General features: G+C 43.4%; 1 protein-coding gene across 3 annotated transcripts in view; it reads left to right on the top strand.

The window, feature by feature from the left end:
• Positions 1-6,568: 6,568 nt before the first annotated feature.
• Positions 6,569-16,982, top strand: part of cacna2d2a (calcium channel, voltage-dependent, alpha 2/delta subunit 2a) — a 991,061-nt gene continuing 980,647 nt past the window's right edge. For all 3 annotated transcript variants that reach the window (XM_078543862.1, XM_078543864.1, XM_078543863.1), the window contains exon 1: positions 6,569-6,708. In XM_078543862.1, coding sequence (XP_078399988.1) covers positions 6,581-6,708 — 128 coding nt within the window. In that variant the 5' untranslated portion in view covers positions 6,569-6,580. The remainder of the gene's footprint in view (positions 6,709-16,982) is intronic.

Raw genomic sequence — 16,982 nt, forward strand, 5'->3', positions numbered from 1 at the left:
TCATCATATCCAATGGTATGGCCTAGATATGTAACTTACGCTTTTGCAAATTCACTTTTAGCCAAGTTCATCACCAAATTAGCTTCTTATAATCGAGAAAATAATCCTTCCAGATGCTGTAAATGCTCCTCCCTCGCCTGACTGAAAACTAGCAGATCATCAATAGAAACAGCACAATTGCTTAGACCTGCAATTGCTTTGTTTGTCGGTTTTTGAAATGTCGCAGGTGCATTCTTCATACCAAACGGCATGACTTTAAACTGATATAGTCCATTTGGTGTCACAAAAGCCAATATCTCCTTTGGTCTCTCCAACAATGGTACCTGCTAATAACCTTTTAGCAAGTCAATCTTTGTGGTAGATTTCAATTGTCTCACTTTCTCAAAACAATCCTCCAACCATGGTATAGGATAGGAATCTGCTTTTGTCACCGCATTCACCTTTTGATAGTCCACACAGTCTTTGTCTTCCATCCAGTTTCAGTACCAGCACAATAGGTGAACTCCAGTTACTGCAACTAGACTCAATTATATCATTTTGAAGTCTGAAATCAATTTCCTTTTGTACTTGCGATAATGTTGCCAGATTTAATCTATAAAGATGCTGCCTTATTGAAGATGAAACCTGAACAGATGCATCATGTATAGCTAAATCTGTCTTCCTCAATTTATTCCCACAGGTAGGTTTGTATGACTGCAATAGCTTTTCCAAATCACTTTGACACTTGTTTGAAAGGTAGCTCAACATTTTATTTAAATTTTCAAGCACCCCCTCGTTATCCAATTTGATTAGAGGAAAATCAATTTCAGAGTCCTGTACTTTTACCACTTTCTCATCATCCACCATCACTAATTCCTCTTTTTGCTCCTGTTCCCTCTCAAAATACTTTTTAAGCATATTTACATGACATGCCCTCTGCTTCTTTCTTTTATTTGGAGTATTTATTAAATAATTTATTTCACTCAATTTATTTTCAATCCTGTAAGGTCCACTAACTCTTGCATTTAATGAATCACCTAGTGCTGGTAACAGAACTAGTACTTTCTCTCCAGAAACAAAACTGCGAGCTTTAGCTTTCTTATTTGCCTTCACTTTCATTGCTTGCTGTGATATCTTTTAAATATTCCCTAGCCAACTCACATGCTCTATTCAATCTTTCTCTGAAATTTGATAGGTAATCCAGGAGAATAGTTTCTGAATTTTGACTTGCCAATTTCTCATTAATTAATTTCAGTGGTCCCCTTACCTCATAACCATAAACTAGTTCAAAAGGGCTAAAACCAGTCGATGCATTAGGACCATCTCTAATAGCAAATAACAAGAATGGAATACCTCTATCCCAATCCAGTGGGTAATCCTGACAGTACGCTCTCATTATAGTTTTAAAAGTTTGTTGCCACATTCCCAAAGCTCCTTGTGACTCTAGATGGTAAGCTGTTGACTTAAACTGTTTTAACCCCACTACTTCCTTAAACAGCTGTGACATGAAATTTGACCCCTGATCTGATTGTATTTCCTTAGGCAAACCATATCTTGTAAAACATTTATTTAACTCCTTCGCAATCTTCTTGGTTGTAATATTTCTCAAAGGTATCGCTTCAGGAAACCTGGTAGACACATCCATTATTGTCAGAAAGTACTGATTTTCACTTTTAGTCTTAGGGTGGGGTCCTTCACAATCCATCATGACCCTGGTAAAAGGTTCTTCAAATGCTGGTTTTGGAATTAAAGGCACTGGCTTAATCACTGCTTGTGATTTACTTGTTACCTGATATGTATGACATGTTCTACAGAATTTGACTACATCCCTATGCAATCCTGGCCAAAAAAAACCTCTGTATCTTTTCCTATGTCTTTTCTAATTCCTAAATGTCCCCCATTGGAATTTCATGAGCAATTCTCAGAATCTCATTTCTATACCTTAATGGGATTACAATCTGATGCACCTCCCTCCAGCTTTTATTTGCTGAGACATGATCTGGCCTCCATTTTCTTATTAAAATATGTCCCTTAAGGTAATAACATACTGGAATACATTTTTCATTTCTGCAGCCTGCTCCTCAGAATTCTTTTGGACAAACTGTGAACATATTCCCACTTCTTTACCTATCACTGATTCTCCATTTTACCTGTACACAAACCACTGGTTTCCCCTGTGCCTGAACCTCAGAACCCACAATACTTTTATTTCCAGAACTTTACTGCACCCCAATAATTCCAACAGATTTTTCCCAGTAATTTCCAACACACTGACTTTGTGTGCCCCACTTTATTACAATGAAAACACCTCCATTTTTGAATGTCACTCCTACCCTCAGCACCTTCCTTTTTCTGAGAAAAAACTTCCTGGGAATTTCCAGCTACTCCTCTTCCCTGACTATCCACCTTCTTCTCATCTTCCCACTTTCTATCCTTTTACAATTTGAAAGGGTGACGAAGAAAATGCTTAGCTCTATGCACTAATTCATAATCATCAGCTATCTCTGTTGCTTGCCTTACAGAATCAACCCTCTGTTCCTCCACATGAGTTCTCACTACCAAAGGGATTAAGTCTTTAAATTCTTCCAAAAGTATTACTTCCCCAAGAACTGCATATGTTGTCTCTATTTTTAATGCCCGTATCCACCAGTCAAAATTACTTTGTTTTACTCTCTCAAATTCAATATAAGTTTGCCCAGGCTGTTTTCTCATATTCCTAAATTTCTGCCTGTATGCTTCAGGAACCAACTCATAAGCACTCAAAATAGCCTTTTTCACCACATCATAATTCACTGGTACTTCTTCAGACAGTGGAGTATATACCTCATGTGCTCTACCCACCAACTTAGACTGTAACAACAACATCCAGTACTCCTGTGGCCATTTCATCTGTTTAGCTATCTTCTCAAATGAAATAAAAAGCACTTCAACATCTTTTTCCTCAAACTTTGAAAGGGCTTGTTCAAATTTAAACATCTTCCCACTTGGTTTTAGATTTTCTCATCTTCAGAACTCTCCTCAGAATGTGAGGTTCTTTTTTTAACTTTCTGACTTTTAAGCAGGTATTCCCTTTTTCTTTCTTTCTCTCTTTCCCTTGCCTCTCTTTCTTTATCCTTCTCTCTTGCCTAAAATTCCAGTTCCAGCTTCCTTTCTTTCTACTTGCTCCATTTTAAATGCCCATCACCTGCCTTTGCTTCTAATTCAAGTTTTTTTCAGTCCCTTTGCTTGTTTAAGTTCAAGTGTCTTCATTTGTAACTGAAGTCTCACTACCTCCAACTGTGACTCACTAGTGTCAGGCAGCACTTCCAACTGTAGATGCTGTGCTATACCTTTAATTATATCTGATTTCCGAGTCCCTGCAGGTAACCCCAATTGTAATTTATCCCCCAACTCTGTTAACTTACTTTCGGTTACCTTTTGTGACCCAACCAGAGTTATATCTTCAACTCCAAGACAAGCCTTAGCAATTACCAAAGCCATCTTGCAATCTCACCACTTATAAAAACACCTCATCAACACCTGAATTCAAAGTGCTTCTCGTACTCGTAACCTTAAGATTCACCAATTCCAAACCAATCAAGGAATTACAAATATTATCCCACCAAGAGCCCCCAATTGTTTTGACACAGCAGTTGGTAAAGGCTGAGTTGTTTAAATCCCAGAGGGAATTTTGAACAACTATCATAACCTATATTTTCAATTGGTATGTTTGAGATGCAGCTTAGAAATCAGGAATAAAACCACCAAGCCTCAAGAGGTTTTTTTAAACATAAAACTAAATTAAACAGTTATTAATTTAACAACAAATTTAAACACATACACATGGCTACAAATTACTACCATTATAACTTATTAAATAAATCCCTAAATTAATCACTCTCAGGTAATCTTTACCAAGGCAACAATAACCCATAGACTTTAAACAGACACCAGGCAAAGCACATTTGACCTTACAAATTCAAAATGAGGTTCCTATGCAATTTGGTTCCTTTGCAGGCACAGTTCTTGGCTTACAGGCTGGTTAGATCTTAAGTACCTCTGACACACGTACACTTTTTTCGGTTTATACCTAGCTTCCCATTTGAATGTAAATTTTCCATTGTATTACTAGGCTGTTTTAAATTTTACTTCCTCAATAATCCTTTCATTCCACCGATTTTATTAGTAATATAAACACATTGCTTGGAGTCTCCCATCTAGGTGCAAGATTTTACCCATTCTTTTGAATGGTTTATTCAACAAATGCAAATTTCACTTTACCTTTTACTGCTTACGTTTATCTAATTAACATCTCAAACTATTGTACATCAAAGCACCCAGACTAGCTGGCTTTAATCCAATTAAGATACACACATAGACACATACCCTACTACAATTCCAATTTAAAAATAATTTCCAATAACATCATAGACATTAATCTCTTCATGATAACTGCTGCTTCTTCTGTAATAAAAATTGTTGTGATCTTTTGAAATTTGGCATTCTTCCATTGGTCCTGATGAGTGCAAGACAAAAAGCTTCGGCAACATGTCTCTCTTTTCAGCAATCTTCTATTATTTCTCTCCCACACAACCCTCCCTGTTCCTTTAATCCCTGACTTTGTTTTCTCTTTTTCACTTGCTTTTGTGTTCTTGGCTTGTCTCATTGCTTTTCTCCTTCTCATTCATCTATTTTGTTTCCTGTCACTCATTTTGTGCTTCACTATTTTCACAATTGTGTGCTCTATTTTTGTTTTTCTCTCTTTGCCTTTCTTACTTAGAATCATGCAATTTTTCAGCACAGGAATTAATTTTTTCTCAAAGAACTATCTACTTAATCTCATTACCCTGTCTCTTCCCCATATCCCTTCTTATTTTTGTTTAATTTTCGTTGCTTTTCACTCAATCTCTATTTCTTTATATTTTCTGTCACTCAGTTTCTCTGTCCCTCATTTGTTTTCCCTTTCTCGATCTCATTTCTATCCCCAACAACTTGCAATTATATAATCTTTAACATAGTAAAACCTCCCATGGCACTTCATAGGAACTGTATTAAACAAAATTTGGCCAAACTCCCTGAAAATTTCCATCACTGTTTCTCCTCTTTCATTTGCTCACTATCTTATTTTCTAATTTTTGTCATTCCTGCTTTAAATTATTGTCTCTCTCAAACTTTCTCTCTGCCTTTTGCTCTTTTTCTCTATCTTTCGGTATGTGTCCCTGTTGCTCACTCATTTACTATTTCTCCCCTTTTTGTAAGATTATCTTTGACTCATCATTCTCCTTTTGATCTTACACTCATTTTTTTCTCTTTCCCTGGTTTTGTCACATCTTTTCTCATTCATTTTTACCCCCAAGTGTCTTTCCAAATCTCCATCCTTTTCACTTCTGTTCATCCCTTTTTCCTCTCCCTTTCAACATCTTTTACTTTTTTTTCCTCCACATTCATTTCTTTCCCCTTTCTTCTATTAACCTTCTTACTCCATTTTTATTTATCATTTTCCCTTTCTCACTCTCTTAAGTCCTTCTCTCCTTTTTGTTTCGTATTGCCTCATTCCTTGATTTCCATTTTTATAGCTTCCTTCATTCATTTTACTTTTGTTTTTCTTTTACACCTGTTTCTTCTCATTCATTTACTTTTATCTTTCTTTATTTCTCACTTATTTTGCTCCAATTCAGTTTTGCTCTTGTACTTGTTGTCTCACATTCCTTTCACTGCCTCACCCTTTTCATTGCCTCTTACATTCATCTTTCTCACCCATTCTGCACTTCTAATTTTTCTTGCTCATTTTCTCCTTGTTTTTCTTTCTTGCTGCTTTTGTCACTCATATTCCATTCTTGCTATCTTCTCCTGTCATTTTCCTTTGTTGTCTTTTACTCTCTGTTTCACAGCCTCATTTTTCATTCTCCTTTTCTGTCACCATTTATCTGTTCCCTCCCTTTTCTCATTTTCCTCATCATTGTCTGTTATTTTGCTCTAAAAAAAGCTTGCATTAATAAAGTGCCTTTCATGACTTCAGGATGTCCCAAAACACTTTACAGCCAATGTAGGTACTTTTGAAGTACAGTCATTGTTTTGTGGAAATATGACACAACTTGTGTGCAGCAAGCTCCCGCAAACAGCATTGTGATAATGAGCATTCAGTGATACTGATTGAGGTAAGAATATTGGCCAGGCATCTTGTGAGAGGACACATGGGTTCAACCTCCCATCCAAAAGGTACCTCGGACAGTATTGCATTCCCTCAGTATGGTGCTGGGGTGGTGGCTTGGTGTCTGTGTTCAACTCTCTTTAGTGGTACAGGAACCCTCGCCCTTCTAACTCAGAGGCTACCAGCTGAGGCAGGGCCGACCCAACTCTCCTTGCCTGTCCCGGGATATCTCTCCTTCTCCTCAGTTTGCGTCTGGCCGCCCCGCCTTGCCGCTCGCGCACTCACTGAAGTCGGACAACTCCATTCCCGCGCAGCTGGGCTGACCAATCAGATGGGGACGTGGGACATGGCGGGCGGGCGGCCGCGCGCTGGCAAGTGGGCACGCAGATGGGGTGGTGCCCGCGCCGCGCGTTGCCCAGGCCATCGTGCCCGCGCCGCGCGCTCTCCTTTCCTCTCCCTCTCTCTGCCTGGATGGAGCGCTCTGTCCTTCACACTCAGGGTGTGGAAATGGCGGCTGTTGGCAGCGCCGTGTGTGTGGTGGTGCTGCAGCTCGTGCTGTTGGACGGGACTGCTTCTTACAGCTTCCCGGCGAATTACACGTGAGTAAACGGGCTGGGCACGGGGGCGGCGGGAACATCCCAAAAAAACCCCAGGGAGAGAGGGGGGGGGGAAGAGGAGGGCAAACTGACAGGGTGAGGGGGGCAGAGTGAGGGGCATCTGACAGTCCCGCTCCCTTCAGGACCGGGCTGGCACCAGACATGAACCGGGCTGAGATCGGGCATCAACTGGACAGGGACCGGACACTGGCACCAGGAGTTGACCGGACTGGCACTGGGCTGTGTGATGGATGCCCCCCTCCCGGTGAGATACCGCTGGAGTCGGGTAGCCAGCGCTCTGCATCCCTGCAACCTGATGCGGATCTGGCTGCCGCTGTGCCGGTCCCTGGGAGCCGGGGGGGGAGAGGGATAGAGTCCGGGGACCCTCCCGGGGACAGACCGTGATCCATGGAGCAGCCCCGGGGCTCAGCCTCCTCACCTCCTGACTTGGTTTGAGGGCGAACGGGAACTTTCCCCACACTGAGCGGGTCATTCCCCCCGAGGGAGGATCTCTCTCGCCCACTCCTGGGACAGGGTCTACGTCAACCCCCTCGACCCCCGGGGACGGGGTCTACACCCCCCTCGACCCCCGGGGACGGGGTCTACACCCCCCTCGACCCCCGGGGACGGGGTCTACACCCCCCTCGACCCCCGGGGACGGGGTCTACACCCCCCTCGACCCCCGGAGACGGGGTCTACCCCATCTCCCCCCTCCCCCAGCCCCCGGGGACGGGGTCTACCCCATCGCTCTCCCCCTGCCCCCCCTCAAACCACCTGCCCCCCTCCTGCTTGGGGACAGCGTCACCTCCCACCTCTATCCTCCCCCTGGGATGGTGGGGTCCCTTCCATCTCAATCCCCCCAGGATGGGTCTCTTTTCCCACCTCTATCCCCCTGGGATCGGTCTGTCTCCCCCTCCCGCGTCTCTCTCTCTCTCTCTCTCTCTTCCCCTCCCCCTCCCCAAGGGGTGTTCTGCCTTGTTTTGATCAGACCTTGGGGACTTTGTAAACAGGAATATCTGGGCTTGATTCTGTCTGGTTTGGCCTGGCTCGGCTGTCCTCTCTGCAGGTGCCTGAGGTATAGGGTTTTAGGGGTCTTGCGCTGCTAAGAAATATCAGAGTAAAGCCGCTCGGTTTTCCGGGGATATAGACGTGTCGGGTGGCATCAGGCAGTTTTGGTTATTTGTGAGTCTAACACAAGCTTACTTGTCAAATAGTTTGAGCCGGCGGTATGTGTATTGAGCTGAGCAGGGGCATATGGCTGCTCTGTACAGCCTGACCTGATCCCCGTCAGGCCCCCCGCCCCCCCTTGCGCCTAAAGGCAAAATAATCTCTCCTGTGACTGTTTACATTTCGGGGCTTTGCTGCCGACTGTCTCGTGAAGGTTACTCGTTACTTCCTCGGACTCCTAAATCACTTCATGATTTGTAGCCACTAACCACAAGTTAGTAATTGTTCATTATAATTAATAACTTGCCAATTTTTAAAAAAAACTTATCTAGAACAACATGTAGTACAACTGATATAAATAACTTGCGAGACCGTGAGGAGTTGGGGGAGGGAGGCAGGAGGACCCGTGAGGAATTGGGGGAGGGAGGCAGGCAGGGGACCCACGAGGAGCTGGGGGAAGGAGGGAAGCAGGGGAATGCGTGAGGAGCTGGGGGAGGAAGGAAGGGAGGGAGGCTGGTGGACCCCACAAGGAGCTGGGGAAGGGAAGGGGTCCTGTGAGGAGCTAGGTGAGGGAGGGAGGAAGGCAGGCAGAGGGACCTGTGAGGAGCTCGGGGGGTGGGGAGGGGAGGTGGAGGCAAGGGGACCTGCCAGGAGCTGGGGGAGGGAGGCTGGGGGACCCGTGAGGAGCTGGGGGAAGGAGTGACCTGTGAGGAGTTGTGGGAGGCAGGCAGAGGGACCCCCGAGGAGCTGGTGGAGGGATTGTGGCAGGGGCTCCTTGTCAGGTTCTAATTCAGGGCTTGTACCCCAAATGTTAACCTGTATTTCTTTATTTAAAATATTGACATATCTGCAGTGTATCAGCAGCATTTTCCGTGCTAACAGTCTTGTCCTAATGCTCATTCAGTAAAAATATAGCAATAGATCTGAAAGAAACACATGGTGAGGAGTTGGGCTCAACATTTAATGACTATTCCAGGTTGAGGATTCTCTCTACCTGTAGCCTTGTCATTTTTGGCATGTTTATTTAGGTGTTGGCCTCTGAGGTGATATGGAGAGAAAAGAGGGAGATGGGGGAGATAGTGTCTTTGAGGGCAATCTGAACACTACAATGAAAAGCTCTTGAGGCTCCGAGTAAGTAAATGTTATGATAGCGAGATGCCCTGCTTAAGGTACCTGTCATTTTCTAAGAGCTTTTCATCATAAAGCTTGGATTGCCCCCACAGGCGTCTAACTCACCCTGTGCCTCTCTCTCCCATGTGTCTGCCTGAAGACATGGTGTCTATTTCTGACCCTCTGCTGATCACTTCAGATGTCCCAGTGTTAAAGGATCCTGTGCCCCGATTTGTGTGGCTGGAACTGTGGCTGGAAACTCTGAGGAAGCCCATTACTATTGCAGTGACAGTATTACCTGTCTCGGTGTATAGTGCCTGTATCACTTTCCTCATTGAGTTAGTTCTGAAGTGCAGTGGATAACTGAGGTAGAATCTTCTGTAACTGGTACATTGCTGTTTCAAAGCCCCACTCTGCTATCTTCAGCATCGATCACTTGTGAAGTCCATGATTTTATTAAAAATGCCCCTGTATTTTTACACTAAAATTTAGCAACACTCCTTTAATGTTGATCACACTGGATCAAGAAGCACCTTGGTAAGGTTATGGATGTTTCACTGACTATCTGAAACCATGCCATTTCAATTTCCGTATCACACAATGAATACTGCATTCCAACCTCTCTGTTTGATACAACGGGTGTTTTGTACATTATCACAAGGCTCCATGGATTGGATTTCCTCACACTAAAGGCAACTCCATATCTGGACATCACCTTGTGCGTGTGTGTGTGTGTCTGTGTGTGAATCTAGAAGCTGACAGGTTGTGTTTTGTGCAGTTTAGTGTAAATCTGCTGCAGTACATTTTAATGTCAGCCCCAAGCCAGCCTCTGCAAGGCACTGCCTCGGGATTATTACCTTTTCCTTCACATTATAATAGTTTATATACAATATGATTCTTTTATTTTAATGTTGTTATATTTAGAATTGCAGATACTGGAAATATGTTGCCACTTATTGTTATAATTCTCTATACCTTCAGTCCTAAGCTAATCGAAGTGCCAAATGGCTGTGCAGATGTATAATGTCTTATGATGAAAATGGGCCAATGGAAATAGGGGCAAAACTCCCTTCATTCAGAAATGAGAGGAGAATGCTAGTCTTTCTCCCTGATCAGTGCCACTATTCTCTCTCTCACACACACACACAGACACACACACATCCCCCCCTCACCCCCCCCACCCCACCACCCCACCCCAGCAACAACCAAATCAGAGAAAGATTAAAAGATGCCTTTTTGAGTGTTGTCGTTTCAACAGCAAACCACATAAAATGGATGTCTGGCTAGTTTTTTGTTCGTAATCCAGGTGAGTGGTTGAGATGATTCCATAAACTGTACAGGTGAAGGTGATGTATTACACATCTGAATTGAGTTATCATGTGTCCTCTCTCAACCTTCCTGTGTACCTGATATTACAGGAATTAGATTAGTTGGAGTGGGTAAAAGGTTTGTGGTGCTGGACTAGGTTAACTGGCAAATGTGAAAATCAGTTTGATAAATCTGGTCATTTGTAACTGGCATCAGAAATAAAAATGACCATGAAAATGCATGGACTGTTGTGAAAGATGAACTGGTTCACTGACACCCTTTAGAAAAAGGTAATTTGCCGACTCTACCTGATTTGCCGTACGACTCCAATTCAGGGTTGCATGGCTGACTTCCTAAGACCTCTGAAGTGGCCAAGCAAACTGCTCAGCTGTATTAATGAGCATGCTCAAGAAGGCAGCTTATCACCACCGCCTTATCCAAGGATGTCAGTGCTATCTACCTCTGGTGTTGCTGTTTTTAACCCACTACGTCAGAATGGTGGGTGAATGTCGTACAGCTGGTGCAAATCCTCAACAAATGTCATGCTCTTTGTTTCCCCCAATTCTGTGCACTCTCCCTCATTTTACTCACCTTGCTGCAGTGTCCATTCTGCACAGTTCAACAACAACTCGGATTTATATAGCACCTTTAAGATAGTAAGATGTTCTACGGTGCTCCACAAGCACATAGTCAAAGTGAACCAGATGAAATATAGGACAGGTGACCAAAAGCTTGGAGGAAAAAAAGGGAGGCTTTACGGAGCATGGATGAAGGTTTCAGCAGCAGATATTTTGGCAGCAGATGAGCTGAGGCAGGGGTAAAGTCGGGTAATGCTAATAAGGTAGAAATAGATGGTCTGTGTATCAGATGCAGCACTGAGGTTGTGTACGGTCTGACTTGGCCTCTAATAGTTGTCAGGAGAGGGATGCATTCAGTTGCTAGAGGATCGAAGACAATGGCTTCAGCCTTCCTGGTATTTAATTGAAAGAAATTTCTGTTCATCCCCTGGTGGCTGATAAGCAGTGTGATGAATTAGACATTGGTGGGTTCAAGAGAGGTGGTGTTGAGGGAGAGCTGGTGCTGTCAGTGTAAACCTGACAGTGTTTTCGGATTATATTGTTGAAGGGCAGCATGTAGATGAGAATTCAAAGAGGGCCCAGGATAGACCCTTAGGGAATGCCAGAGGTAACGGTCCAGGAATAGGAAGAGAAGCCATGGAAGTTGATTATCTGGCTCTGATTGAATAGGTAAGAATAGAACTAGGCAAGTGCAGTCCCACTCAGTTGAACTGACTAGGAAACAGGAAGACAGGATTGCTCCTGAGTGCTCTCCAGTGAGCCTTAGTAGACAACCTAGGGACATTGGATGATGATAACTCCGTTCATCTGGTGCTGGTTATGAAGAAAGATATGCCAAGGCTCCTAACAGAAGTAAAAATTGAGCAATTGTCCAGTCTTTGCAATGACTGAATGGTTGAGGAAAATCACATTAAAGAAGCTTTTAATGGCATGGAGATAGTGAGATGGAGGGATTTTAAGCAGGTAGTTCCAGAGATTAGGACCAAGACAAGTAGAGAATCTACCACCAGAGTGGTACCATGTCCTCTACCATGAGAGGACAGAAATTGAGTATACAGGTCAGAGATATTGTAGTCCAACAGCGCTTAATATGGGACAGAACATAGGCAGCGCAGATTTGGACATCTTAGAGTTTATGGAGGTTAGAGGTCAAGAGGCCTCAATCGAGTGTTAACTCGATTTCTGTCCTCATTGTCATTTACAAATTCATCTACTGGTTCTGTGGTCTCATCCCATTTTACCTCTGCAACCTTCTCCAGCCTTGTATTCTCTCACTCTGGTCTCTGTATCTTCTTCCACCCGACCCTGTTTCACACACTCTGGTGGTAGATTCTGTAGCTGTGTTGGTCCTAATCTCTGGAACTACCTCCCTAAATCCCTCCATCTCGCTATTTCCATGCCATTAAAAGCTTTTCTAAAGTCATTTTCCTCAACCATTCAGTCATAATGCTGCAAAGGCTGGACAATTGCTCAATTTTTAACTTTTGTTGGGAGCCTTGGCACATCTTCCTTCATAACTCATTAATCTGGTGCTCGTTACCATCATCCAATATCCCCAGATTGTCTACTAGTGTTCACTGGAGAGCATTCAGAAGGAGGAATCCTCTTCCTGTTTCCTAATCCAGTGGGCCTGAGGCACCCAATTACTGCACATTGGGGATCGAATTTTGTTTGGGTTTTCCTACTGTGTGTGGCTCTGCTATAAAATGCTTAACCAGCTGGGGGAGCCTCATCATACTTTCTAACTCTGAGTGTCCACTTTTAAGAGCGGTGTGGCAGAAGTCTATGACCTAGCTGTGCCCTCTTGGGGTACGATGTATGCTGAGGAGAGAGTGAAGAAACTGGCAGAAACACCTTCTGATTGAGGCAGCTTCAGTGGTCTTATAGAGCTGTGTTACATAAATAAAGACTTGCGTTGATATAGCACCTTTCATGACCACTGGACGTCTCAAATTATAGCAAATGAAGTACTTTTGAAGTGTAGTCACTTTTGTAATGTAGGAAACAAGGCACAGATTTGTTTACAGCAAGCACCCACAAACAGCAGTGTGGTAATGACCAGATAACCTAATTTTGTGATATTGATCGTGGATAAATATTGGAAGGACACGGGAGAACTCCCGTGCTGTGAGACCTTTTACGTCCCCCTGAGATGATAGGTAGGCTCTTGTTTTGAAGTCTCATTTGGGAGCGGACATCTCTGACAGTGCAGCACTTCCTTGGTACTATTCTGGAATGTTGCACCCAAGTCCTTGAATAAGACTTGGACCCACAGCCTTGTGACTCAGGGGCGAGAGTGCTATCAATTGAGCCATGGTTGAGCCACCAAAAACTAGGAGCAGGAATAGGCCATTGGTCCTTTGAGCTTGCTCCACCATTCAGTACAATCATGGTTTATCTACTTCAGCTCCATCATCCCACACTATTGCCATGTCCCTTAACCCACTTACTATTCAAAAAAATTATTGATCTCTGTCTGGAATATACACAGTGACTGAGCATTTACTACACTCGGGTTGATAATTCCAAAATTTCACAACCCTTTTAAGTGATGAAATTTCACCTCACCTGAGTGGCTTACCCTTTATTCTGAGAGTGTCTCCTAGTTTTAGACTCCCTAGCCGAGGGAAACAGTTTTTCCTGTGTAATCCTTGCTGTAGTGTGATACATTTCATGCAGTGGTTGCACTTCCGTTATCCTAACTAATCCTCGACTCCACTATGCCCCAGTTACAATAATTACCATTCATGTACATAAGTGCGCCTCTAATCTCTCCATGTTACTACATCTTGGTTATTTAACAATCTATGTATACACCCACATACTACTTGTAATTCTCACCATCTAGCTACCATACTGCAGCTTCCCAGTTTACATTTCTGGGTTCCAGCTGGCAGCTACACTATCTCTGTTACTTTACAAGACTCTGATTGCTATTTTCACCATACATAACACATTCAGATTCCAGGTCCCAGCTGCACTATGTGAGTAGACACATGACTGTTCCCTCAGGCCAATCATAGGCACCATTAGAGATCTAAATTGCTACATTTAGTATACCCTGTATCTTTGCCCTTGTCCTGAAGCTTTATCTGGTAAATTTTTATTAAATTATTTAGAAATGTAGAGCATTAAATTCCCAATGATCTCCACAGCACTCATAAAACCAATTCCAAATGTGTCTAGTATTGTACCTAGGACAGGAATAGGCCATTCAGCCCCTTGAGCCTGTTCTGTTATTAGGTTAGATCATTGTAATCTGTACTTCAACACCATTTGCCCACCTTTGCTCCATATCTCTTGATATATTTACCCAACAAAATCTATCAATCTCAGACTTGAAAATTTCAATTGATTGCTAGCATCCACAGACTTTGGAGGAAAGAATTCCAGATTTCCACTACACTTTGGGCTGATCTTTCGCTCCCGATTTGGGAGAAGGTGCCCCGAATCTTCGGATATTCGCTCTGGGGTGGGGGTGGGTGCTATCTGGAGTTGTGTCCTCTGACCCCAGAAAGAGCAGAGTGGGCTGTTTAAAAGGCCTGTCTCAGTGCTCTGGGACCTCGTCCCAGTTATTCAAAAAAAATTAAAAAACAGTCTTCTAGCCCTCACCCTTCACACACCCTCACATATTCCCCATGCCCCACCCATACCAACTCATACCACATCATGCCCCCCACCCACCCTAATGGTCCCTCATACACTCCATGCCAACCCATGCCTCTCAACCAAGACCCATGGCCCCTCATAACCTCCATGCAACCCAAAGCCCTCTACCCACCATCCTTTGCCCTTACACACACCATGCCAACTCACTCAGTATCCACCATGGGCAGACCTCAGGAGCCACAGTGAGATGAAATAAAATAAAGTTCTTAGTGTCTATTGCTGACTTTAGTATATTTAAAAAACACTCATTTATAACACTTAAATACCTTCAGGTACTCAATTCATTATGAAAGCAAACATTTGTACTCCTAGCCCCACATCAAGGACAGCTAATCTCTTTATAACCACTTGGAGCTGGCAGTCAAACTGTGATTGATTGGTGGGGCCAATCAATCACATCACTGTGATAACGCTAGGTTGTGGAAGCTGTTAAGCAGCACTAATCCTATAATGATAACCCTCAGGGTATTGTCAACAAACAGTGAAGTAGCAAGCACCCATTTTTTTTCAACTGCATGCTGCATGGCTTGCTTCAAAAATTTAAAAGGTCTGGGGATCTAAAACACTCGATAGCTTGTCATTCCACTGAGCTTTCCCACTTTTTAATGTACATTCATGTCTACTCTTAACAATCCCAAAGAGGCACATCTGACCTCTCCCAAGGGAGCATGACTTTTCCAAAAGGGTACTTTACCTTTCCAAATAATTCTGGCAGCTTTAGACCTTTTCCTCAAATGTCTAAAGCACACAAATCATGCTTTGTGAATCCCAGCAATGAAAATTGGATCCGTTTGAAGGCAGCTGCATTTTTACACCAGCTGCCTCCATGAACCACGGATATGCAAACTACAACCTGGTCCCGTTTTCCACCCCGGGTGAAAATGGTGGGTGCTGGGACTTCTGGCATTGGGGCTCCAGCACCTTTTAGCTAAGGTGTGGAGCCCTTCCAACTTCAGAAAGATTCAGGTGCTTCCTGATTTCACTCCTAAAATGGCCAAGTTCTAAATTTAAGATTGTTCTGGATTCCCCTTGAGAGGAAAAAGTTTCTCTGTATCTACCCTACAAAATTTTCATTTTAAACTCTCAATTTAATCGCCCCTCAAACTTCTAACTCAAGGGAATATAATTCAAATTAGTGTAACATATCTTTGTAATTTAACCTTTTAAGCTCTGGTATCATTCTAGGGAATCTAAGCAGTACCTCCTGAAGTAATCCTTCCTGAAGTGCGGAGCTGAAAACCGAATCCAGTACTTCAGATGGGGTCTGCCCAAGGTTACCACAGGATCTTAGCTTATCCTAGAGAAGTAGGTAATTATCTCCAAGTTGGTTTGTCAGGTTGGGGGGTGGACAGCGGTGGCGGGGGGGTGGGGGCTGTGGATAGTGGGGGTCAATGGTATAAGCAACTGATGACCAAATGGGCTGCAGTATTGTGTTTAGGAATTATTGTGACATGAACCTGTTCCTTTTGGTAAGGAGGGAATTGTGTTGTTGGTACCAGCATTATTCAGACCAACACTAAATTTTTTTCCAACTTTTTCCTCTTCTCTCCTGAAAGCACCACATCCTGCTGGTCTATTGTCCTTGGTGTTCAGTGTCTTATCCAGGAGAATATTTGTGTTGACATGCTATTCATGCAGGAAAGGCATCACTACATAGCTTACCCTGTGCACATCTGTTGTCTATGCAACCAATTTCTGATAGGATAATGAACCAAGAGTGAGAAGCCAGACTGGTTTTCTCTTCTCTAGCTTAGCCATGTATTAGGGTGTCACTGATATCAGCTGGCAAGGTATAGGTAAAAAAACAACCAAGAATTCTAATGGCTCATTAACCGGGTCTAGCAATTAGACGAATAATCTGATCAGCTCAATTTGTTGCACTGGCTTATCTTTCCTCCAAGCATATTTTCATAGTGGTAGTGAGATTCTGGCTTTCTTGTTATGGCTTAGACCGGGATGCTGAGATGTCAGGTTATAAATACAGTCATTATACCTGCTTGGCACATGGAGCATAAGGTCCCTTTTGGGATGGTTTATTATTGGCAGCCTTGATTTACTTTATTTACAGAAATGTGAAATGAAGTGAAGCTTTTGGGATTACTCCCTCTTCGTCTGATCAGCTCTTGGAGTGGGGGAGGGGGGTGGTCCTTGCTCTGGAAAGTAGTTCTGTCTGCACTATAGAGAAAGTCCATGCATCTGTGGAGGTGGTAGTCATTCTACATAGATTATTCTGCACTCTGGAGTTGACCCTGCTCTTGAGCGAGTCCTTGTCCCGATAATTGACACTAGGAAGTGAACCTCCCTGTGAGCTGGGTGCACGTTCCCTGCTGTCCTATATTTTCATCTGGACTGCTGGAATGTGAGCGGAGTTGCACACTTGACCACTTGTAAATACTCCCTCATCACAGTGTTTCACCCCTCCTTACATACTCTCGCCTCTTTTAT

Source organism: Cetorhinus maximus, chromosome 6, assembly GCF_964194155.1.
Source record: "Cetorhinus maximus chromosome 6, sCetMax3.hap1.1, whole genome shotgun sequence".
Classification (NCBI taxonomy): domain Eukaryota; kingdom Metazoa; phylum Chordata; class Chondrichthyes; order Lamniformes; family Cetorhinidae; genus Cetorhinus; species Cetorhinus maximus.